This window comes from Pholcus phalangioides, unplaced genomic scaffold, assembly GCF_987345545.1.
Source record: "Pholcus phalangioides strain wild (caught in Gottingen) unplaced genomic scaffold, Ppha-v1.0 ptg000030l_1, whole genome shotgun sequence".
Classification (NCBI taxonomy): Eukaryota; Metazoa; Arthropoda; class Arachnida; order Araneae; family Pholcidae; genus Pholcus; species Pholcus phalangioides.
The window spans coordinates 6984839-7012257 of NW_028301620.1; the positions used below are offsets into that span (position 1 = coordinate 6984839).

Here is a 27419-nt window from a genome sequence, read left to right on the forward strand (position 1 = left end):
GAAGCCAGGCATTTTTTTGAGAAAAATGATCCAAAATAATCTTCCTTCGGACTTTTCCACAACTACTGACATTGAAAATTATGAAATCTAAAAAAAATTCTCAAATTCCAATTAATCACAACACACACAAAACTTTTTATGGTGCCAACACCAGTTTTTATGTCGTCATAATGACCTGGGATGTATCAAGCTCTCTCATGATAATGCTAATATACGATATATTCAGTGAAGAAATGTTACAAATTTTTCTCGTCACTCCAGTATACTTGATAACATTCACGACAGAAGATTTCGATTACATAGAATAGGCTAGGGCTTGACAAATCAAGAAACCTAAGCTCCAGCAAAATTTTTTAGGAGCCAAAAGTATTACTTTTTCAGAAAAATAGTCAAAAGTAATCTTTTATAAAGACTTCACACACAGCCAATCCCTTTCCGAAAAAGAACTTTTCGTTGTCTACAATGTAAAGTAACCACATGTTGAACATTTTTGGCCACCTGGGATTTGTCAAACCCTTGAATAGAGTGGAATCAAACATCGGCAAATATAAAATGTTGCATACACATTAATATCATACAAATCAAATTTCACGAACATCTACAGTATAATCCTTTTTTCAGCCTGTTGGCGCTTTTCTTTCCAGTAAGATATTTTCTCCAGCTTATAGTTTTGCCCTTTTTTTTAAAACTGTAGGCCTGTTTTGTCATCCTCTTAAGGTGAAGTCACCCTCAGACGTCATTAGTAATAGTAGGCTTTTGTGTCAAATAGCATAGCCTTCTAATCTGTAGGAACTTTCAAGCTTATTTATTTTCTTTGTCTCGTTATAGTTTTATACAGTATTATACCTTCAAGAATATTTCATGTTCTCTCAGATTATACATATCGTATTTTTATTACTTTTTTTGTGTACTAGCCATTATACCCCGAAAATTAAGCATTATAAAGTTAATACTCTTTCCCTTTTAACCATACCATTTAAAGCCTCTTTTGCAAGATTTTCTTCAAATTTATGCAGTTTACTTAGCGTCAAATATTTATTTTTGTGTAATGCCCATAACTGAACTATTTTGGAACAAGATGTGTAGAAAAAATAAACAAGCAAAAACAAAAATTTTGTGTTGAAAATATGCGACATGGTTAAGACGAAAGAGTATCTTCCAGTTTTATTTCCACAATCATGTTTTTATTGAACCCAGAGAATTCCAGGGATACATTAGGTCCAAAGAAAGACCATTGTATAATTTATAAGAGTCTCATTCTAGAATTATGTTTTTAATGACCCCGAGAATATTAATTTTTAACCCAGGGAGTTTTTATTTGGGAATCACAATTTTTTTCTTTGGTGAGAAAAACAACCGAAAACATGATTCCTGACAAATTCTCACCATGCTTTCAAACGTTCTCTTTACACATGTTGAAGCTTCAATGAATCGTCAAAAAGGTATTACACTATAGCTGTTTCAAAAATATTGCATATACATTAATAGCACATATTTCAAATGTTTGTCAAAACATATCACCACACGTGTTTTCCACTATGATGATAGCCCCGCACAATAATCAATATCAGCATTTCCTCACACAAAAAATTGTCATTCCACTGAAAAAAAAAACAAAAAACATGTCTCTCAGTATTTTCAACACAACACACACCGGACGCAATTTTTTTTTTGTCAAAAGTCTCATTCATCCTTGTTAAACTTCAACAACTTCTTCAGCTTTGGCTTCAAGTCCTCGTTGACTTCGTTTTCACCTTCGCTACTATCCTCCGACGAATCATTTCCAGAGCTGCTGGAATCTGAGTCGTCCCAGCGGTGGAGCTCCCTCCTCCAGTTACGGATTTGGCTATCCCAAGAGCGCCTGCTGTACTTTACGAACTTGTTGGGCGTCCACACGTGTCCAACGGTCCTCTTTGACTTTGGCACGCTGCTGACGTAGATCTGGTAGCCCTTCGTGTTCTTGCCATAGTCGATCTGCTTCTGCCGTCTCTGCAAGACCGTGGGATCGGACTCGTAGTCACAGTGTTTCTTCGCTGGTGTGCCACCAGTGGTCGAGTCATCCGCCTTGCCAAGAGCGGCTGCGTAGCTCTTATTCCCTCCCTTGGAATGGTTGACGAGCTTCTTGAAATGCCTGTTGCGGTCGTCGCCGCCGTCGTTGCTGCTGGCCGCCGACGGTTTGGGCTTCGAATCGCGCTCTTGTTGTCTACGCTCTTCCTCTTCGCACATATCCGCCCAAGAGAGATTCGTCGCCTTCTCCCGCGGTGGCCTATTCGAATCGAGTTTCTCGCGCAGATCTGGTTGATGCTTTGCTCTATATCCGCGAGTTTTCGCGTTTCTCGAGTAGAAATTGCGTTCGGCGAATGGCTTCCTCCTACTTTCCGATGGAGAGGATACTCGGTTAGAAGACATGACGTTGCTACAAAAAAAAAACCAAAAAAAAAACGAACGGGAACGCGTATTAAACGAGGAGATTCCCGCTGCTCTCTAACACGCACAACTCGTTCAATCAATCAATAATCGAATACACGAAAATTTGAGAGATTTCAATCGAAAAACGATAACTAGTCACGTCGCACCGACACCTCGACACGAAACCACAACAAGAAGCGACCCGCCAAATGTTTGGTGCGCGGGAAAAGTGACAGTGGTTACAGTTTTCATTTTTGTAAAATTCACAATAATGATGAAAAAAATAATAATAATTCAAAAAGTTTCATAACTTATTTCATAAATATATATATAAATACAGATCAAGCGATAATATAATATATCAAAAAATAAAAACTGCAATAATTTATTTCCTTTTTTTCCTAAAAAAATAACAAAAATGTCGCATGTTTCATCATGAAAGAAAACAACCAACGAAAAACGCTGTTTTATTTTGAAGAAATCTTTTGGCGATTGGTGATTGAACAATTTGATTGAAAGGAGGAGTTTAGATTGTTTCGACCATATTTATTTAGAAAAAGTATGGGAAACTGAGGTTCCAAATACGAGAAAATATAGGAAATAGCCAAAAGCAATGCCAAAGGTATGCGAAAATGGCAACAATTGCTGAAAACAATTGAAAATTGGGGAAAAGACCACAAAAAATTCCCAAACAATTACGGGACCAATGGTCTTCAATGTTTTTATTCATTTAATTGTAAATCCAATATCAAATGAATAAATCATCAATATTAAAATATGAAAAGATTAATTATTAGTGTGATCGTTTCTATTTGAATATCAATTGATTAATTAGTGATTATTATTCATCAATCAACATCTATAATTTTAATTATCATCATCATCACCATCAGTTGTATTTGTTGTCTTTTCCACACCCCACGTATAAATTGACAACTCACAATCCGCTCTTTCTCCGGTGTTTTCTAAGTAGATTGATTGTTTGATTCTTTCCGACAGGAGCCTCCAACATGGAAGACGAAGATGTCCCCAAAGAGAATGTCGAATTGATCTCCGATGACGATTATGACTCCAAATCCGTGGAGGTAAATTGCAAGTTTAACATGAGGTGTATTCATTTTACAATGTAGGACTTGAAATAACAAGTTGTTCAAAATTACTGCGTGTGCAACATTGGTTATGTATAATTAACATTATTTGCAACTTGTCAACATCAAATAAAAAATTAACACAAACAAATCAATCACAAACAAAAAATTAACATGCTAGGAAGAAAAGTAAATTCATTATGTAACTATACACTTTACTCTAGATATATATGGAACATACAAAGACATATGGAATCGACAAAGATCAATGTTTCTTAACCCTCCCCCCTTCGGACTATATTTACTTCTTGTGTCCCTCCCCGTTCAAGGAGTGAGACTCTTCGTACTTATATGATTTTTAGAGCAAATTTAAAATGAACAAAAACTCGAGACCGAATGGTTGCCGCTAGATTTCACTGAGCTTCCCTCTTGTGTGTGTGTGTGTGGGGGGGGGGGGGCACCTATATAAAGCAATCTTGATATTATAGATCCCCAGGGCTGTAGGTGAATACAGGAGGGGGGAAAGGTGATCTCTTTCGAGTGAAAAATTAATATTATTGGCATGGGTAGGAGGGCGTATACATATACCCCCCCATTCACTATACACACTCTCTCCGATTCGCTGTCTCATCCCGTTTTGAGGAGCCTGTATCTGCTTATTATTTGGGTGAAAGTGATGGCGTGGGGAACCCTGTATTAAGCTAGAATAATAGCTTACATGCAGGGTGGTCATAAAATAACTGTCGATATACAAGCCCTAGCAGTTGCAAGAATAAACAAATGCGAATGAAATTAGAGATTGAAATGAATTTTTTAATTTTATTTTTTGCTGCCCAATTTTTGTATGAAGGAAAGACATTTTTTTTCGATTTTATGCTGAGTGAACTTAGAACTACTAGTTCCTACCAGGGATTAAACCCAAGCCCTCTTGCAATCTGAGCAAGTGCAGGATTGCAAGAGGGCATAGGTTCCTGGTGGAGACTACTCTCGAGTTTTCTTTCCAAATTGACCTTGGTATAAAATACAGAAAAAAGTCTTTTATTCATGAAATTCGAGATGTGGGTGTTTTAGAGTATGCACTCAAGAATGAGCAAAGCAAAAAAAACCGTGCTCATCGCAAAGCAACAAAATTTTGAGAAATCCAAATAGCAACACTCATCTTTATACATTGCAAAATCATTGGCACAGTAAAAAGTAAAAAATAGCATTGTAATGGTACCTGTAGCATAATAAACGCGGGTGGTAGATGCTGCAACGTAGGTCTCTATCTTCCAATCAACAAAACAGTTTCAAACAACTATTTATTTCTATTATTAAAAATTAAAGTACACATTAGTCAAGAAATCAAATCAAGGGAAAACCCTTCACTAGTAGGAAAATCGCAAAGTATACTTATGGTGAAGAGACTAGGGCGGAAGTGACACTCGGCTATGGTCTTCAAGAAACGATACTCAACTTCAGATGTCAGTATGCTATTAGACTACAATGGCGGACGCTGCTCCAGCCGGTGGTCGCGGAGGGTTCCGTGGTGGTTTCGGCGGCGGTGGACGAGGAGGTCGTGGCCGTAGACGCGGCAGGGGCCGTGGCAGAGGACGCGACGTGGTAAGGAAGAGAAGGAATGGGTGCCCGTGACGAAGCTGGGACGTTTGGTTAAAGATGGCAAGATCAAGACCCTAGAAGAGAATTCCAATCAAGGAATGCGAGGGCCGCTGTGGTGGTCGAGTGGTTATAGTGACGGACTCGCGATGCGAGGATCCGGGTTCGAACCCCACAGTGGTGGTCGGCTGAAGTTTGTTTTCTGTGGTTCCCAACTTCAAGGCACAAATGCGAGCCGATCTCCCCGTTAAAAAAGTCTCGCCACAGAGAGCAACAGTCCTACAATGATAAATCATTCAATCATAACACTTCACTCATAGTTAGAAAAACTGGTGGCAGATGGCAGCACTACACATAACAAGCATTACAGAGAAACAAAAAAAAACTTCACGTCAGGTTTCACTACACGTACACGCACATTCCCGCATGCACCGATTCGTTGGGGGTTCCGCGGGGGGGGGGGGTGTGGGCGGGGTGCATGTGTGGTGTAGCAGCAGTAGTAGGTAGGGCCTCCAAAAAAGGGTTCGGGGATCCATGATGTTCTTAAGTCAGCCACCTCGTTGGGCAATTTGCCTGTTGTGGCGTTGTATTTGTATTTGTAGTAGAGTCACACATAGAACTCGGCGATGAACCCAAGGCGTCAACGAGATGGCGGAATTGGATCACAGACGTCAACCGAACCACTTCGTCTTCGCCGATCAAGCAGTAGAAGTCAGATGACGGATATCGTGACGAACCCAGGGCGTTAACGAGGCGATATTAGATCATGAACACAGGTAGAACCACACAGAGAATTCGGCGATCAAGTGATGGAATGAAGTTAACGGATATCTTGACGAACCCAGGGCGTTGACGAAGAGGCGTCATTAGATCGCGGACATCGGCAGTGCTACATGTGGATTTCGGTGTTCAAGCGGTAAAGTCCGATGCCGGAGGTCGTGACGAACAGGTAGCATCAGATTGCAGATTTCAGTGTCATACGAGGAAACAGTATTAGATCACTGCTATTGACTATGCCAGCCAACACCAGATCGCAGTTGGCAAGATCTACGAAGGTATTAAGATCAAGAACGGACACCAGATATCCTTGAACAGCATTCTTGGAGAGCAACTGACGGGAACGTCGGCCCAACTGAGTTTTTCGGATGATTTGCTAATATAGCACTACATGAGACTGCCGATTTGAAGCACGGACGTGATTATGCATAGCTCTCAAATCACTAAGCATGTAAATGAGGAGTAATGCACATGCGCTGACATCGGCATTCCAAACGGCAAGTTCGAAAACTAGCTGCTTTTCTTCCTAAAACAGTTCGTGACACGTCGGCACCGAAAACGTCCGTAAGTAACAAAAGTTTGTTTAGTCGACAGAAAATAATTATAAACATAAAGCATATGATAGGCATAACACAAACTCAATAATAAAACATAACACATGCACTACTATTACATAAGGGGTAAAGGTCAGGCGAGCGCCAACAAGCCATGTTACAATGCAAACAAAGAAACATATGGAAACAACTAATGCAGATTACATTTCTGCTGCCAGAGTTTTCCCTTGAGGGATTAGCTTACGAACCCTTTGATTAGATCTTCTTTCTTTAACTACATGCTGTTCTAGTGTTTATGGTACTGTTCCAATGTTTTTTCACTGCGCCAATAATCAGCAGTGCGTAAAAGTTGTGTTCCCACTTGAATGTTTTGAATTTTTGTTGCAGTGATCGTAAGCGTAAAAGCTATGGTTTTGCTTTTTCTCTTGATTCTTGAGTGCATACTTTAAAACATGTATATCTCGAATTTTATTTGCATTAGTATATTTTTGTTGTCATTAGAGGCTCGTATACCCGAAAGAGTAATTTTATGTGCACCCTGTACATCTCTGTGGCTATTATATTTACTGCCATACTTGAGCCGATACCATAGTGTATTTTTGCTGTGGAAAAAAAAAATTAGCCTCTCTTCCGAAGAAGAAAAATTCCTGTGTGTTCGCCACCAATTACAATACAGTAAAACCTTCCAACAACGGCCTCTAACAAGACTGTGAAATTGTGGCTGCTATCGCGAATGATTGTTTAATTCTGAAAAAAAAAAAAAAAACCTGAAATTTGCTATCTACATAAGGGGCCATTCAAGTATTACGTGAGGAGATTTTTAACCATTTTTGACCCCCACTCTCAGCAAAATTTTGTCAGCAGCTTAGATTATTTCATATCTTCAAAAAGGGGTGGTTGATGACTTAAGCAACCTTCAAACCCCCCTCCCCCCTTGTCATCAGAAGTCAGCAAATCCGAAACCCCCTCCCCCGATGCTGATGTAATACTTTAATGACCCCTAACATGTGAAATGATAATCCGTAACTGATTATGATAATTATATAATTTATTGTATTAGAATTTGTGGTTATACTGTAATATATAGTTGACTAATCGGAGGGGGGGAACCAATTTCCCCCTTTAAACTCTCCTTCAACGGTACAAGTAGGCATGTGCTTGTTCTGGCTGACCAAGCATCTAGTTCCAGCCTTGTTAATCAATTATACAGTGTTATTTTGCCATCCTAAAACTTAGGCTTGCAATGCTGAGGTAGAACAGAAACGACTTGGTGAGAAAAACTTACATGGACCAAGATTGTGTACCAGCCACCCCAAAAATAGTTTTTTATTCTCACCCACGATCAACTAAACCATATATGCTCTACCCATGACATGTGGGTTAAATATGTCCCTCGGAGTCATCTGATGTGGCCTGTGATCTCAAACCTAATTTTGTACAAATGAACCAAAGTGCACATTCTTGCTAACCTGTAACCTTCACACTTCAGTAATCTTGTTTTTTTTTCAAGCCGAGAACAACTCAAGTCTATCGCCATGGACAATTTACTACCTAGTGAGTTGTGCCGGAAGTGTAAGTATGTGTACCTAACAGTCTGAGTGCGTATCTAGTGTTGTGTATGATTTTTTTAGTGCTGCCATCTATATCTCAGAAGTGAAGAGAGTGAAGTGTAATGATTGAATATTTGTACTGTTTGTAGGACTGTTGCTCTCTGCGGTTAGACTTTTTATCATGGAGATCGGTTCGCATTTGCGCCTTGAGGTTGGGAACGACAGAAAACAAACTTCAGCCGACCACCACTGTGGTGACAGTGGGGCTCAAACCGGGTCCCCGCGATGCGAGTCCGTCACTATGACCACTCAACCACCACAGCGGCCACTTCAGTAACCTGCAGTGCATTTACAGATCACTTTAGTGACCCTTTTTCCCTCTCCACTACCTTGTACACATCTAGCATCTATTCAGGAAAAGAAACCATGCAAAATTCTCCCCCCAAAGCTGAGGGGAGGAACCCCCCCTGAAAATCAGCTTGAAAATTATTTTTCTTCATAGCGATATGTGCATTTTTGTTCTGTCTTCACCTCCAAAGTGACTGTTGTTTGGATGTTACCTACAATGTCAAGTCTATGGGACAGTTTTGGTTCAAACAAAATGTGGCCTTTCCTCAGAGATTACTGTTGTTCAGAGGTGGCCGTTAGAGGAGGTTTTACTGTAACTTGTTTTAACCAAGTCGTCTGGCTCCAACAGCATATGCCGTTGCACTGATTTTTTGGTCTAATTATTTAAATTTTTACAAACTAATTGGTGATTACTTCAATGATTGCAATTTTTTTTGTTGATGAATTGAAAAAACGAGAACACGATGAGGACAGTTTTAATGCATTCATAAAGAGTTTCAGTCCAGGAAATATCTTTTATTAGCTTCAAACATTTGAAAAAGAAGAAATTTATTGGCCGTAGAAAGTTATTTTTTTGTTTTCCGATTGTTCAGCCTATATTAATATTATTGTTTCATTTCTAAAAGGTTACGAGACAGAATGTGGAAAAGCTGCAGTTCTTAGCCGAAGAAAGTGTTGATCATTTTCATGATGCTAAGTAAGGTTTACATTAACTATATGTATAACTTAACTATATCATATAGAGGGCCAGAAACTTGTATATTCTAGGCCACTCTTTTTATAGCTCATATGCTTAAGCAATGTTTTCATCGCTCACTAACCTGGTCTCTTGATCTTTTAGTCAATTCTCATGCTCAGACACTCTGGGTCATTTTTTTTGTCACTCACCGACATGGTACCGCGCTCTCTAGGTCACTCCCCTACACTCCCCTATTCTCCTCCCTTGCTTGCACACTTTCTTGGTGATTCTTTTGATCGCTCACTGACCTGGTCCCTTGACCTATAGGCCATTCTCATTCTCGGAAACTCTGTAGATCACTTTTTTAGTTCCTAACTGTCGTGACCACTTGTTTACTAGGTCACTCGTTTGGTTATTAACATGCTTACTCCCTCTTTTGGTCATTCACTGATCTCCAGGTCATTCTCACGCTCAGCCACTCTCTATGTCACTCTTTTAGTCGGTCACTGGTCTCGTCCCTCACTCTCTAGTTCACTCACTGACTCGTTCTTTGCTCTTTTGGTCACTCTTTTGATCTCTTTACGTGTTTGCATACTCGTCTGTTCACTCGCATGCATGGGTCATTCTCACGAAATTGGTCTAAATTGCATCCCCAGAAGTTAACATTGAATATATGTGCCGCAGAACTTTTTTTGTTTTCATCATTTATTATTTATGTTCCAGTTTCTGACAGATCGCCACTCTGTTCTTAATTTTTTCATCAATAGATTTTTAAAATGTGCTCGAACAAATTTTATGTGTTAAGGAAATGTGTTGGGGGCAGAGTTTGCCGACTGAGGTGAAGAAGAAAAAACAACAATCAGAAGTTCATTTTGAACTCCAACTTTTATTCCGTAAAAGTTGCAAGCAAAAAGAAATAACAAGATCATTTACAGTCACCAAAAAATAAAATGGCTGACAAATAACAACCAGCAATCCGGGGGGTGGGGGAAAGAAACATAATCCTGACATACATGCAGAAAAAGAGCACACACACATAGAGAAAACCAGTCTGTATAAAGCAGCGCTCCTGTGAGGGTGAGAGCATGCTGCCGCCAATTGACACATTCCGTGGGGCTCACATGCGCAGAGAAAAAAAAGGAAAAAGCATTCCAACAAAATGTCCTTCTCCTGTCTGTCCACAGCCCATTTTTCAAATTTTAAAAATATAACTCTCTATCCGAAAACCAAAATATATTCTTTTTTTTCCTTCAATAATATATATTTTTAGGGCTAATATTCTTTCACATTTCATCTTTTTCATAATTTTAAATATTTTTTATGAATACTTTATAGACAAATGAAAATTTATTCTAGGATGATGTCTGATGTCACGCTTCGCTATTCATATGAATGCTTTTAACAACTGGGTGAAGTGAAAATGATTTTCCCCATGCTTTTTTTTCCCATTCGTTACATTTGGAAAACATTGGTTCAAATCCTACACCACATTTTGCCACGTATCAAATTTTGTAATGAGAAGGTTAAGAAGAATCTAGCCATCACTTAAATGTTCTTTCAATCAATTATAATCATAAATTAATTCACTAATTATATTTATTTAGGAAAAAAAGGAGTGTCTTTATTAAATGTCCTTCTTTTGACTACTTTTTTTTTGCAGAAATATATATAATGAAATCTTTTTTGCGGACACCAGTGGGACAAAAAATTCATCCGTAAAAGAGGGGTTAAATCCGTAATCAAGGGTTAAAAAAGCATAGTTTTATTATATACCTACAGGGAATTATTATTTGGCCGTAAAAGAGAGGTGACTGCATCTGAGGGGTGTCCATTAAGAGAAGATTTCACTATAATTGAAAATTATTTTCTCTTTACCACATGTTTCAGTTCGGAGACATTTCTGAAAAGCTCATGTTTTCAACATACTTAGTTTTTTTTTATCAGTGTCTGTTGCAAAACATGTAACCAGAAAACAGGTTCAGCCATAAGTTAAGAGGAGGAAAAAGAGTAAGAAAATCCAAATTTCTTGTTCGCCACATGTAATGCTTCATCTATAGACTTTCCTTTGAAAGTGCATATCATGCTCCAGCAAAACAGACAAGTCAGAAATCGGTTGTCCTCATAAAATTAATGGGAAAAAGGAGCAAGGAACAATAAAATGAAATAAAAATTCAGTTGAGATAAAAAAATTTCCTTTATTTAAGATTTTTAAACACAGTTACAAAACATTTAGGGGCTAAGCAAGCTTGTGAGCCCACAAAACAATATCCGATACATATCTGTCGGCATAAATAATAACGAGAGAAAAAACCAACATATATATAACACCAAGAAATAAGTGGCAACAGGAATGGAATTGATAAACAAAAAAATTTGGCATTTAGCAGCGTATGCAAGATAAAAGAAGATTACATTACAATATCAAACAGATAATTTAAATCCACTTGACTTAACAACCAAGATTTTAAATTGATAAAAAAAGATGTACATGAAGATTGTTCTTTTATTAACTGAGGAAGTAAATTAAATATTTTGGGAGCTAAATAAAGGAAAAATTTTTGGAAACAAGTTTTATTTGGCCTTGGTACCTGTATAGTATGACGTATAAATTGCATTCCAGACTTACGTAATTTCAGATTGAGATGGTCACTTCTTTTATAAAACCATTTTTAAACTTTTATAAACATACAGATGTTGCAGAGGGAGTAGCTTTAATTGATTGAAAAGTGGAAATGTATGCGTGAGTCTATTTTTACTCAGAATGATATGGATGAAGGACTTCTGTGTGACAAAAAGTGAAGAAAGATTGTTGAAGTACGTCCCACCCCAACATGTAATGCCGTAACTCAATCTAGATTCTACTAACGCAAAATAAAGAAGTTTTAAAATGGATTGGGAACATTTATTCCTGATAAAATAAAATTTCCTAATGTTCCGATTTAATTCTACACTCAAATAATTAATGTGTGTTTTCCAGAATAGTTTTGAATCTAAAAAAAATCCCTAAATACTTAAAGGTGTCTACTCTATTTACAACTGTGCACATACAATCCGAGATACAGCCATCTGTCATACTATGATATTTTAAACTCCAAAATCATCGAAAGTACCAGAACCAAATAACATATATTTAGTTTTATCTGTATTTAATTTTAAATTATTATTTCTAAACCAGATATTTATTGAGTTAAGATCATTTTGCGTGTTATTCCTCAAGTTGATTAAAGAGCTTTCAGAGTAAGAGCTAAATCATCAGCAAAAGCAGTGATTTTTCCTTTCAAATTAAAGTTACACAGGTCATTTATATATATTAGGAATAAAATAGGTCCAAGTACTGATCCTTGAGGTACACCAGATGTAATTTGTCTTTTAGAACTGAAAACGGAATTTACTTTCACACTTTGAACTCTGTTAGTAAGATATGTTTTGAAAGTGGCAAACCCAGAATTCCTGCATATTCTAGTTTGGTTAGAAGAATACTGTGATTCACGGTATCAAAAGCTTTGCTGATATCTAAAAATAATGACGCAACTTTACAATTATTGTTATCTGCTATATACACATTTGAAAGAAAATTAACAAGAGCGTCCTCTGTACTTTTTGCCTTTCTGAATCCAAATTGGTTCTCACTAAAATAAATTAATGCTGTTAAGAAATTTAATTATTCTGGATTTAATTGTTTTTTCTATGACCTTTGAGAAGACAGATAGTAAAGAAATCGGTCTGTAATTATTAACATTCTTTTTGTCCCCTTTCTTGTGTATTGGAGAAACAATTGCAAGTTTCAGGCACTCTGGGAATTCGCCAGTGATAAAACTTAAATTAAAAATAAACGATAAGACATCACTTACATATGGTGCAATGCACTTCAATGTTATGGAATTAATTTTGTCAAATCCTGACAATTTTTTGGAGTGTAAAGAATTTATTATACTCAATACTTCATGACTATCCGTAGGGTATATAAAAAAAGATTTCTCAAAAAAATTTAAATTTGAACAATTTAATGAATTACAATTATTAGGAAGATTATTGTTACAAAAATTAGAAAAAAGTCATTAAAACATTCAGCAATATCAATTGGATTCGTTATTTCACCAGTTGTTTCAGTAAAAACCGTGTCAATGCTGCTATATTTATCCTCACCAATCACCAATTAATTTAATTAAATTCCATTGAGATTTTGAATCACCATTTGCTTGAATAAATGCTGCAGTATAATAGTCATTCTTATTTTGTTTTATCTCATTGTTTAACATATTTCTAAATATCTTGAAATTATATTGCAGCTCAATATCAAACGGTTTCTTTTTAATTTCTTTCAATAATCTATGTTTAATTTTAATTTTTTCATAAATTTTTTTCGTAATCCAGGGTTTTCTTATTCTTTTATTATACTTTACTCTAGTAGAAGCATCAACACAATTCTTAATTAAATCCAAGAAAGTATTCATTGCCGAGTTTGCAGATTCACAACTGTAAACAGTATCCCACGTAACCATTTTTACAAGATCAATCAATTGATTTTTATCAAGATAGGTAAAGCACCTTGTTTCACAATTTGAGTCATTGCTGTCATGATCTGTTTCTAAATAAAATAAAGCCATTTTATGATCAGTTATGCACAAATCGTGAAGTACAGTTTTTTTTAATTTAAATTTCTGGATCTACAAAAAATATGATCTATGCAAGTTGACGTTTCATCGGTTTCTTTAGTTGGAGAATTAATTAACGATTCAAATCCAGATCTTGACATCAAATTCACATAAGAAAAAATATTTAAGTCTTCAGATCTTAAAATATCAATGTTTAAGTCACGGATCAAATACATATCTTTATCTCGTTTATAATCAAGCAAATAATTAATTTCGTTTATGTATGAATGTGTCAATAGAATACATGTGATACTTGTAAATGCTTAATAAAATAAATTTGTATTTCCCGTAAGTGCAATCAACCAACAGCGAATCAACACATGTCATCTCATTTAAATGCAACTTATTAAAAATTATACTTTCAGAAAAAAACAGTGCTATAACACCAGAGCGATTTATGTTTCCACATTTAAATAAACTTCTGTACCCATGTATCTTGTAAAACGAAGTTTCGCATTCAGAGATCCAGATTTCACTGAGTATTATTATTGAGGGTTTTATATCAAGCTGATCTAAATATGCTACAAAGATGTCAAAATTTGCACGTAAACTACGTATATTTAAATGGGCCATGGTAAGATTATATATATTGTCATAACAAAATATGTTGAAATCATCAACTGTAGAAAATGTCAAATTCTGATCCATTTAAAAAAAACAAGCAAAATCAATCACATACCTGAGTTACAAATTTTTCAATATATCTGAATTCACTACGCGAAATGATCGATCACCTGATTGCTTTCTCATTAGAATCTTACCATCTTTGACCCACACGAAAGTATAACCCTTCTGTTTCGCAACTTCCTCCAACTGGCCTCCTTGAGAAGTAGTTTATTCTGCTGCGTGAGGTGCTCATTGATGAACACTCGTTGTTGCTCTGAGAAGGCGCCATGGATGTCTTTCGCCATCAAACGCATTTTTCGTGATGCAGTAATGTAGGCATCTCGTATGTCCTGTGAACGGAATTGTACAACGATTTTGTCAGGTTGTTGGTCACCGTAGTTTCTGATCCGGTGCGCAACATCAATGTCCATCTCCGATACCTCAAGTCCAACTTTCTGTCCGATCGTGGATACGATAGTCTTTACATTTTCATCTTTCGTGTGTGGAATTCCAGAAATCTCTATATTCCGATTCTGGCAATACTGTGACAGGTCATTTAGTTGGCACATCAAGTCACTTATTTGAACTTCCAGCGATGCCTGATTCCGAGAAAGGGATTCTTGTTTTGAACGTATTTCATCGGTTGACACTTGCAATTCGTGTATTTGACCCCGGTAGATCTCAATTGACTCCTTCATTTCTTCCAGGTTTTGCGAGTTGTCTTTGATCTCCTTCAAAATCTCTATCTTGAAATCCGCAAACATTGATTCCAATCTCAAAAATATCGCACTTTCAAAAGACCTGCAGAAATCACACATCCATGTATTTTTCCTCGAAGCCTCTTGCTTTAGAGTGCCGGTAATGCCAGTGCATACAAAATGGAAACCTCGGCCACAGTTTCCCGCGGCATTTTACCAAATCCTTCGTATTTGCGATGTTAGACTTGCACACGCCACAGTTTTCCATTCCTTACAATTTACTCGTTAAATTACAAAATAAAACAGCCTAAATTATTAAAATAAATCAATTTAAATCAATAAAATAAGAAGAAAACGAGAGACGTGAAAAAAACGTTGTCCTACTTCCTGCGCCACCTAGCGGTCATCAAAAAAATTGTTCAGAGTATCCATGCTTGTCAAAGTTCAAAATGAGCTGCCAGAATAGATGGAACATGTTGTGATTGTCAAGCATAAATATCAAGTTAAGTGCAGAGGCACATTTATGGTTTTGCTGCCTGTGGACTACATGAATTTTGCATCCCTTCTATGGCTCTCTTGACTCGTTTTCCTCGAATTTGTCACACTGTGCTATAACCCGCTTGGCCTCTCCTCCAGTTTTGGCCATTCACACGCTTGTATACGCTCTAAATTATTCTTTATTCTTTCACACTCTCTAGGCCAGTCTTTTGGTAATTCAAATGCTTGCACACGCTCTAAGTCACTCTTCCCTCACGTGCTTGCAAATTCTCTAGGTCACTTTTTCATCACTCACTGACCCAGCCTCTAGCTGTTTCAACAAAATTCCACAGAGGAATATGGACGAAATGCATGTGTGGTTCAGTAGTAGTAGCTATCTTGACCGAGGCAGATTTATTGAGGGTTATATAAATTTTGCTGCCGTTTTCCCATGCTACTAATTTTCTTGATCAATCATTCATCAAATTTGCTGTCCCTTTGAACTTGTCACCCTGGGCTATAGCACCCTCCCCCCATAAATATGTCTCTGGTTACGTGCTGAAACAGACAAAATACACCACTTCAGATTTGTCTGTCTCTAAAATGATTTAAAAACTTTTTTCACCATAAATTTTTTATAAATTTTAGTGCTGACTATTTGATTTATCAGCAGAAAAGAAGCGTCCCTAAAAATTTTTTTGGACTACATTTTTTTAAACTTTTTTTTTCCAATTTTTGGTCCGATTTCATGAGAATGATCTGTGCAGAGAGTGACCGTATGACCTGTATTTTATGGGATATTCTTGTAATTTTGGCTTGTCTAGAAAATGTCCTTTTTTTCCCTTATTTTTAACAAGACTTACTTTAATTTTTGAAATCAAGAATTCAGATTATTTCCATGTTTTATAAGTTATATTACGATAATAATGACTCTACCATATTTAAATTATAGTCATGTAAATACATTCTTAATTGCATATTTGTCAAACACATACATTTGTTTTTTGAATTACATTTTTACTTTTTGTGTCTTGCAGCTTTCTATATCTCTCCGTTGGTGATTTATCAGCAATTTTACTCTTTTAGTAACTTTCTTACCTTTAAAAAAAATTTTTTTGGCTCCAGTTGACATTTTCACTTGCCTTTAAAAACTTTTTTGACTGTATTTGGCAATTTATTTGACAATTACTCATTGCCATTGTCAATCATTTGACAATTTCTTTGGAGATATCTCCTATGTAAACCACTTTCCTATAGTATTTTTGTTATGGAAATATGGTCAGCCCAGGTTGTGTGTGTATTGATACTTCTACACTATCTACCAATAAGTATTTGGACACCTGTGATAGAAAAGAAAAACTAACTTTATTCAAAATCAATAGTTGGTAGAGCCTCTGTGAGAGGCAATTACAGCGTGAACCCTGCGGGGCATACTTTCCACAAGTCCTTGTGTGACGGCTAGTGGTATTTTCTTCCACTCGGCATGTCAGTTCCTTCACCGATTTTAGACGGGTAGGGCACCCCTTAATTCGGCGATCCAACTCGTCCCAGAGGTTCTCGATAGGGTTCAGGTCTGGGCTCTGGGCAGGCCAGTCCATTCGATGAACCCCATTGGCACCATACCAAGCCTTGGTTGACCTCGCAGTATGACAGCTGGCATTGTCGTCCTGGAAGTAACAGGGGTCCACCCCGTAAAACTGCCACAACGTAGGAAGCACATTGTCATCCAAAATAGTGCAGTAGGCATCGGCATTGAGCTTACCATGAATGGGGACCAAGAGTCCCAGTCCATACCAGGAGAAACACCCCCAGACCATAAGTCCACCTCCGCCGAACTTGACTGTTGGCACAATGCATTCTGGCAGGAGACGTTCTCCAGGCAGACGCCAGACCCAGACCCTGCCATCCGAATGGTAGAGGGTGAACCTTGATTCGTCGCTCCAAAGAACCCGTTTCCACTGATCTACGGTCCAATTTTGATCTGCTTTGCACCACATTAACCGAGCAACGTGGTTGGACTTTGTGATCAAAGGCTTATGGGCAGCAGCACGACCATGAAAACCAATCAGATGTGCTTCCTTACGTATGGTATTCATTGAAATCATCATTGAAATTCATCTCCCGGATGCCTGTTGAAACTCCTCGCGGATGAGGGCCATCGGTTGGGTGCGGTTCTTCCGAATTTCTCTGGACAGTACCCGTCGGTCTCTATCTCCCAGTTTCGTTGGTCTGCCGACTCGGGGCAAATTCCGACAATCACAGCTCACCTTCCGCTTCTTAATCACATAGGCCACTGTCGATTTTGGGTACTTCAGCTTGCTAGATATGTCCCTTAAGGATCGGTCATTTTTGTGATACCCGATAATTATACCTTTCTCGAAATCAGAGAGCTCCGAACTGCGCGGCATCTTGCATGTGACTAATGCCGATGTTGTTTCCTTCCCCGATATATACCGGCAGAGGGCGTGACGTATCTCAGGACCGCAGATATCGTCATTTGCATAGGTGTCCAAATACTTATTGGTAGATAGTGTATACCAGAACCCCTTTCGCAGGCAGGATGGAACCCTTTGGTGGTGTGCATTCAGCCCATGGGCCGGAGATTGTTAAACCCCTGCTTTAGAGATACAGTAGACGATGCATATTAGAATCACTTCATGGATAATACTATCATCTGAGTATTGTTATCACTTTTGCTAAGTACGGAACAGACCAATATCATAACATGGGAAAAAAATTTCTTTATAGTTATTAGGAATTTGGTTCATGCTATCATTTTTTTCATCAAAAGTTTTTTCTTTTTGTGTATTTTAAAGCTAAGGTTGAACCATACTCATTTTGTCCCTATAAGTTATTGTTAACAATCTGCAAGACTATGTAGTAGATCTGAAGGTTCCCTTATTGACTAAAATTTCTATACTCAGTTCATAATCTGGCTGTAACAGCTGCTATGATCTACATACGTGTTATGCTGCTTTTGCAATTTCTTTCCTGTTATGTGAAATATAAAAGGTATAAGGGAGAGGAAGTCATTGTTTCCAAGTTTATGGTCAGTTTTTTTTCAATTGACCCTGTTCATAGTTCCTTAGCTGGAACACTTTCATGAGAGAATCTATGGAACATACCGCGTACACTATAAAAAGTATAATTTATAGCTAATGCACATTAGGCGGCTAAATTCCAACTCTTCACAATTTTTGAATTAAAAAAAAATATATATATATTTTAACTTAAAAGAAGGAAAAAAATCTTGTAGAAACAATTGAAAAACAAAAATCATTTTGAAACCTGTTATGTGGGAAAGAAATAATTGTCCGGTTTCCATACATCCTGTCTGATCAAACAAGACATGGTCATCATACTTACAACCAGGATTTTTTCAGATACAGTCATCATTTGGTTATTTTAATGAGGAATTAGAGTCCTGATGTGATTACATTAAGCAGTGTGCACTATATAAGAAAAATTAACTATGTTTTTTAAATAACTTGTCATTTTAGTAAATTTTCTTTGTTTTCCATTTAGAATGAATGAAGAGGGACCTCCACCAGATAATATGATCAAATATGTTCCAGATCAACTTTCGAAAGTGTGAGCAATTTTCAATTATTTTTTCTCTTCTGAGTGTACTGTATATGTAAAACAAAATAAATATATGTTGAACATTAAAAGACTGGACCCCACCCCCTGCTTTACATCTCAAAGAAATCTAAGTGTTCCTGAAAGATAGGTATATCCAGAAATTTATTAATTAATGTGAAAATAACAAACAGCGATTTCATATTATACATATCTGACTGGTTCTTAGTAGTTATAGGCTTAAAATTTATTAAATCAAAAACACAAAAAAATTATTTCTATAAATATTCAGTTTGGCAGACATGAAATATGACCCCCCCACCCATTTCTATCGTTAGCAAAGTCTGTCTTCAGCAGGTTTCCAGTCATCCGAAATTTTTTAAATTCTGTTTAAGATTGGTTTCTGTTTCATGAAAGATCTTTGGAAATTTTTGTCTCCATAACTTTGAGCAAAAAATTTTAACAAAGCTTCTGCGCCTGAAACAAAAAATAGTCATATCTTATGTAATCCGGTGTGCTGAAAACAAACTAGACCATAAAAGAACTGGGTTAGTTACAGTTTTCTCTGAAATTGCATATTTAATACACATATAATAACACAATACAGTAGAGTCTTGATAACCCAAGTTGAACAGGACAGACCTTCTTGTGTTACTGAAACCTTAAATTACCAGAAAAATAGTAGAAAATAACATTTCAAGCAGGGGTGGGGAGTTATCTACCCGGTTACCTTAACAGTCTAATTCATTAAACTGTCAAGATCTAAAGACGTCTTTTGTGGGAAGACAACCACCGAAGCTCCAGCCTTGGGGAGCTTGATATGAATGTAACAGGGGAACTTGGCTAATTCAAACTTTAGGAGTTTCCCTTGAGTTTTCTATCAATTTAATGTTAAAATTACCTAAGATCTTTAAGGTAAGTTAGTAAATAAGTCCTAAGTTTAAGATCTTTTTTCAAAGTTTGATTCTCATCTGTCATTTGCAAAATGTCTATTTTCTCATAATTTTTGATTAAATTTTGGTCATCCTGTTTGCCATTGTTTACTGATATTTTCCAGAATATAACATGCAGCCATCATTGAAAAAATTATAGTCAACAAAATCTGAACTTCTTGTTGTGGCTCTTAGCAATAAGAAGCAGTGTTTTCATTACCAGTTTTGCACCAGCTTTTGTCTTTTGGCCACCTGCCAAGAGCAGATGCAAAAGCTACTACTTAGGAAGTATGAAAGTTTGTGTGTGATTGGCAATCTCTACATATACAGAATGTTTGAAAGCTGGAGTGCTGAAATCCCAGTCACTTCTCTGGTAAAATGTGGAGATTAATGTCTCTTTAGCATTGTTGATTTTGGAATATCAGTGCAGCTCTTACTTTTATACTTCTCACCATGTCCAAACAAGGTTGATACTTGCAGTTTAACTCTGGGAAAAAAACTGCGGTGGATCAGGAGAAGGATGAACACAAATATATAAGCAAGCAACAGAGGTCCCTAGTTCACACTCGCAGAAGCTATGGGCATGGTAGAAAAAATAATGCTGTTAATGCTGAAAAATAGCATCTTTTATTCTATAAATCAACATGAAGATATTTTTCAGTATTTAAGAACATTAAAAAGAAAGAAAATTAAAAATAAACAGTTTTCTTGATCATTTACTATTTATGCAGGCATAGTAAATAAAATCATTCAATACATTTTTAATTGAGAGTTTTCGATTTTTTGTGAAAGTACAGTTATCCTATATTAAAGAATTGGATAATTTGAATTTTGGATAATTCAAACTTTTTTGCTGTCCCCTGAAGCTTCAAATTAACCAAGTTTGACTGAATTTTCTTTTTGCACATTGCAAATTTACTATAGGAAGGCTGTGAAAAATTCTAAACTAGGAATCAAGACCATTTCAAACTGAAATTACTTGTACTTGTAGGGAAAAATGAGCTAAAAGAAAAGAAACTCATTCTTGATAAAAAAACAGAGAGGTTTTGAAAAGATATTCAAAAAAACTCCAGCACCTCAGATTATTCAAAATTTAGGGACTCAAATTATCATGACTGTATAATACATTGAAAAACAACATAAATATATAGAAAACAATAAGTATACACAAAAAAATGACATAAATATATGGAGATTTCACTAATATTTAGAGACATAATATTGATATTCACAAAAACATAAATACATGGCAAAACCATTCGCAAATGTATATTTTTGTGTGGGATGAAATTTGATTGTTGTTCAGTGTAATCTGCAGATTAAGCCTGAAGAAAAGCATATGAATTTCTTTTTTGTGCAGATTATTATAAGCTTCTGCATGAGATCTACAATTTTTTTTTTGTGAGAAAAGTTGCAATTATACTGCCATTTTTAAAATATCTATGGAAAAAAAACAACAACAAATTGCAGTCAAGAAAAAGGTTGAAATTTTTCTTCCAAAAATGTGTGTCAACAACTGCCTTAAAGAATGCGGGGGATTCAGAATTCATGGGACAAACTTCTTGGGAAACACTTTGGGACGTTGATGGTTGTCCTTCAATTAAACTTTGAGCATTCAGTTGCTGTTTAAATAATTAATCACTAATTTAATTGAGTCATTGAACTTCCATCAGATAAAATTAATAAATTCAAACAAAACCATACTCTCACTAAATAGTATGGTTTTTGCTTGAGCATTAATAAGAAAATATTCAACTTGTAAGTTAACTTAATTCTCTGCCAGGCACAATATGTTGGCCGCTGAGTTTGGGTGCAATGTGTTTCATGGGTACACATTCAAAAAACACTATGAGCACCCAATTCAGTTCATTTGTACAACTGCCAAGTGAAGAATATCTTTATTAAGGGTGTCAAAAGAAAAAAGAAAATTTTCTGAAAAAAAAACCTGCATGCATATTTGGCATGAAACTAAAACAAATTTTAATGAAATTTTTGACCTACTATCAAATACTGTAAACAAAGTGAAGTTAGAAAATGATTTAAAAACATTTACAGTATTAATATCTATTCAGTTATCTTTGGAGAGGGGTTCATATCTTCTCCCGAGTAAAACACTGATTGCACATTATAGTTGTATACGTATTGCACCATATTTTCTAAAATGTGAAGAGTTCCGGCACAATGAGCTTCTTTGAACGAAACTTGAATAACTTTCCTTAGTGAAGGTCAAAAACAAACTGAGTGGGAAGGTTGCATAGAGCTCAACTGAGGTAGTTACTGGGAACCTCAGGTGCCAACACAGCCTAGTGGTCGAGCGAGGTGAAAAAATGGCCTTCTGTGCCCGACAGAGGGTTAGAATGCAAACTGGAATTCTCTCCAAGTGTATGAAAGTATTTAGTAGGCTCCAAATAATTACAACCGTTATGAGGATGAGAAAACAAAGCAGTTCCTGGAATTTGGAAACTTCAAAAGCTTTTGTGGAAGTTAAGTCAACCAATTTGTGGATTGTTCACAAAAGAGAGCAAAGAAAAAGAACATTTGTGACTTCATGATTTTTTGAAAAGAATAGAAAAATCCTTGTTAGAAAAAGCCAATTTCTACTTCAATGGTTTCAAGCATTTTATTCAAGTATGATAATAGTTTAGTATTTTTTGACTTGCATTCTCACTAACTAAATTCTCTGTTATTCAATTGAAATAGGGAAGTGCCTTATGAAGACATAAGGAATCGCTTGATGGGTCTTCTTCTTCAGGACGAAGATGAACAAGATGATGAAGACCCAGTTCTTTGTAATAGGTATTTATCACCTTTTATTTCTTTCAAAAGGTCCATATTTTGCATAGACAAAAATATTTATAGAGCATGGCTGTAAATTGCTAAAACTTGCAACATTTTAAACATTTCAATATTTATATTATTTATATTGCAAATACAACATTTATTTCAAATAATATGTATATATGTAATATGTATTACAAATTAAACATTTTAGTATTTGTATTGTAGTCAGAAATTATTATGAGGTCTGGCACAGTTGTGTTCATACCAAAGTTTTTGATCTGGATGAAATTCAAGGTATTCAGAATCAGCTTCAAACAGTAGATACTGATCTAATTAGCCATATACGCTGAAAATCAGTCAGATACAAAGAATATCCTGTAGCCTAATTAAAAAAATTCACAATAGACTGTGCGTGTGTGTGTGTGTGTAATTCAGCTCAATGAAGTAGATGCAATGCTAAGGTGTTTCAAATTTTGTTTTACTGCATCTAATCAACTAGTGCATTTAACACTAGAAAAACTGGTTAGGGGACTATACTAGAAAGACAGAAAGGGAGGGGTCTGTGTGACCTCCATAGCTTTTAACATTTTAATACTTTAAAACATATCATGAGTTTTTTATGACAGAATGAAGTTATAACACCAAGAATAAGTGAGTGAAACCATTGATCTATTAATATATTTTTATTTATTTTTTAAAGCATTCTGTGCAAACGATCTCTTGATGTGTGTCAGTGTGGAGGAAACTCGAGACTGGGGATTTGTATTTTCTATATTCCTGATTTCAGTGTTACATCCCCTCTAAATTTTGAATAGGATCAACGAGTTTGATCTTGATTTATTTTTTCCGCAGCTGGAAGAACCTGATGATGTTCTTTCCGATGGGTTCCAGCCAAGTTTGTCGATTTAGATTTGAGAATATTCACATAATTCCAGTGATATGGAATTAATATCTGTAAGCAATGGGTTTCTCGTAAAATATTTTGGAATATTAGACATCCTGTTGACGAGATAGATCCCATTGCATTTCATACACCTCAATCTGCAAAGTTTCTGTAGCTTCTATATACAGGATATTACTGAAATCTCGGGTATTTATGGAAATCAGTTGACGTTTGGTGTTGGACAAGGTTGTTTTCATTGATGGCTTCTGTATGGTTTGTGTTTATTGCTTCTAGTAGCATTTCATTTTGCATCAGCTGAGACATTGTTGGAGGTACCTATAATTTCACTGATTCGCACATTCATTATCAATACATCACAAATGTTCTGCATGGGGTAATTTTCAATTGCCTCTGAATTCTCATCATTTGCACCACTTCATCTGGGTTTGTTTCATACAGTCTTTGCCAACTTCTGAGAAATTTCTTCTTTTGTGAATCTGTGTCTTTTTGTCATTTCTACAGTAATCACAAGCACGTGGATATTTCTACTTTTCAGAACAAAAAGTTATCGGACAAAATGACAAAAATACTTGACAAAAAAAAAGCTGAGATACCCACTGCCTGACATCTGCAGATAAGGATGAAGGTAAAAAATGTCTTACTGAGACTATACCGTATTGGATGCACAAAGGGACTATTAGAAGAATTTTGGCCTTGCAAAATAAATTGTGACAATGTGGTAGTACTCTATAGTGAATGTGTGTTCTAAAATATATGGGAGGGTCAGTGTGACCCCCCTCCTCCTTTTTAGGTATATCCGTATGTATCTTCGTTGAGAAGAGAGATAATAAAAAGCTTCAGTGTACAATGAAAACATGACAGGGTTGGTAAAAAAAATGTTTTTTTTGAAAAAACCAAAAAACTGGGTTTTTTTGGTTTAAACTGGTTTTTGTTTTAAATTGTATTAACATTAAAAACAATAAAATTTCTGAAAAATCATTCAAACTTCTAATAATTAATTAAGATAAAATGTTTATTAATGTAATTAACACTATTTCTATATTAATTAACCAATAAATATTTCTTACATTTTAACAAAAACCAACTTTTGCAATTTAATTATTTTTTGCTTAACTCAATGGATTACTGTGTTTTTGAAAATTCTTTTAATGTTATTTTTAATCATATAATATATATAAAGGTTTTTTCTCCAGTTACTTTTAGTGTACTTAATTATTAATTAGGAAGCTATTTTGCAGAAACTAATGAAAATTAGGTGAATATAATGTATATTTAATGAAGCATAAATAATGCAGATTAATTAGCAATGATTTAAGATATACAGGGTGATTATAACTAAGGTTCTGATTTCAAAACACTGTAAAAAAAGAATGATTGTGAGAATGACTTGAAAATTGACATGAATATTCCTGAAGAAATGCAATTTTATTTGGTAAAGCGGAAAAAATACTTAAAAATGTAAAATTAATAACATAATCCAACATGTGGGAAATTTGCTCGCAGAATGGAAACGATAGCCAGTCATGGCAAAATGATAACTTAATTATAGCATTGCACAATTTCATAATTCATGGAAACATCACAAAAAATAAAGTAATTGATCAAATAACTAGAACTTAAGAAATGTTAAATATGTTGTCCACCGTGTTCTGGCTATGAGGTTGAAAGCACAAAAATTCTTGTTCAACAACAGATCAGAGTATACAATTGAATAATCGAGGTTTGGATGTACCCAAAATTCCAAAACGAACACGGCTATACGCGTCCCGGAACTATATGAAGTTCCTTCATCAGTAGCAGAAACAAGGAAGAAAGAAAAATATTGAAAAACTAAACTAAACTAAACTTCTTATAGCGGAGTAACTCCCCAGGGTTCGTACAGTTCTTGAAAATCCTTGAAAGTCCTTAAAAAAAAAAAAATTCATTTTCAAGTCTTTAAAAGTCTTTGAAAAATCATTACAGTCCTTGAAAAAAATATAAATGATTCTCGAGTGCTTATAAGTGCTTGAAAGAAATTTTTGTGTGCATTTCTTCATTCTATTTTTGTTCCCCTCTAAACCATATTCCACTGGGGCAACAATGGCACAATAATTATGTGTTTTCAAAACAGTACATATGGTCACGTGTACAGTACTGAGGTATTTCTATGCTCAAAATGATGTTGCTTAAAGTCGGGCAGCTTCAGTCACTGTGCTTCAGATATTGCTTCAAAATATTTTAAACTATTGAATTAATGAATGTCAGTTGCATATATGTGAGCTGACTGTATTTCCTCGATAAAAATACGGGAAAATCATCAATTGTCACCAAAAATGATAATAAAGGTAAGCAAACTTGCCAATTACTGCTAAAATTGCCAAAAGAAAAGGCAGAAAATAAAGCACCATTGAATTGAAGCAGTATATCTATATGGGAAAAAACATTAACATGACAATATTTAAAAATCATAATTATCATAATATAATTCATAGGAGTGGGGAAATAATTTTAGTACTTAATTTCAGTAAGGAATAAAAATTTCAATAGACTTTGTTGAAAATATATGGAAAATAATGGGACATTTTCATGAAAAAGTTGGATGACCAAAATTACATGAAAATATGGGAATGCTCCAAGAAGTACAGTTCATATAGTTACTCCAGATCAGCGGTTTTCAACCTTTTCTGACTCGCGGAGTCCTTTTCAGTGTACAATGTCTATAGTAGAGCCCTGTTTTACTCGAGGAGCCCTTTTTAGTATATTATTTATATGGTGGTACCCTTTAGGCCTCTTTTTTTGTTTGTTTGTTTATCAAATTTATTGATTTATTTTATTATCCTCGAGTGGCAGCGGTGCCCCTGGGAAGTGCACACAGAGCTTCAAGGACTCTGCGGAGCACCGGTTGAGAACTGCTGCTGTAGATATATGATTACATGCTTTCTAATTTTTTTTATCGAAGGCAAAGTTCAATACTGTTTCAAACATAGAATGATTTCTGCTTAAATGTCATTTGCATACTAAACTACAAACCTTTAGAACTTGACATTGTCTACAAGTTGAAAGAGAACTATAATTGTTTTAAAAAATTATATATCTTTAAAAAATAAGCATTTCAAAATTAAAAATGAGTGAATGTTGAATATAAATTAAAAAATCCAAGTAATTTCATTTTTGTAAAAAAATCACAGTTTTTAACAACTGTGATATGAATGTCTTTGAATTTTAAAATTTTTCCTGGAAAAGTGCTTGAATAGTCCTTGAATTTTTTACATTCAAAGAGTATGAACCATGCTCTCGCTATAAGGAGTTTTTCAATATTTTTCTTTCTTTCTTTGTTTCTGCTACTGATGAAGGAACTTCATATAGTTCCGAAACGCGTATAGCTGTGTTCGTTTTGGAATTTTGGGTACATCCAAACGTCGATTATTCAATTGTATTATCAAACCCAAAAGGTAATTCAGATTAGAGTATGCCATGGTCATGATGTGGATGTGCTTGCAATTCAGCTTTATTAAACCAAATGCGCCCCACGTTAATATTCCTGAGGAACTTCTAACATATAGGGGATGTGCTGGAGATTGCAATTCACCAAAGTTTGCAATCTCACCATTGTTTATAACATTTTGAAGTACCCCCCCCCCCTCCTCCACAGCCAGAAGTTGCAAGGGTTAAGTTGCATCTATTATTGTCAAAATGGGTCTTCAGCAGCTGCTTGCGATGTGCATCTTGATAGAAGTTCTATCCACACACTCATGCTGTGGAAGTGCCAAAATGATGTGGTTGCACAAAATAGATTGTACTGCTGGC

At 35.7% G+C, this 27419-nt stretch overlaps 2 protein-coding genes across 2 annotated transcripts in view; one reads left to right on the plus strand and one right to left on the minus strand.

The window, feature by feature from the left end:
* Positions 1–1311: 1311 nt before the first annotated feature.
* On the minus strand, positions 1312–2626 carry Slbp (Stem-loop binding protein). The gene has a single exon (XM_089252700.1). It carries the CDS (start codon positions 2407–2409, stop codon positions 1684–1686), a length of 726 nt encoding a protein of 241 aa, XP_089108826.1. The 5' UTR covers positions 2410–2626; the 3' UTR covers positions 1312–1683.
* A 674-nt stretch (positions 2627–3300) lies between these two features.
* The window catches only part of LOC149067513 (pyridoxal-dependent decarboxylase domain-containing protein 1), a 62087-nt gene continuing 37968 nt past the window's right edge, over positions 3301–27419 (plus strand). Inside the window, exons 1-4 of the mRNA XM_089252764.1 lie at positions 3301–3494; positions 8949–9019; positions 18963–19028; positions 22649–22744. Coding sequence (XP_089108890.1) covers positions 3420–3494; positions 8949–9019; positions 18963–19028; positions 22649–22744 — 308 coding nt within the window. The 5' untranslated portion in view covers positions 3301–3419. The remainder of the gene's footprint in view (positions 3495–8948; positions 9020–18962; positions 19029–22648; positions 22745–27419) is intronic.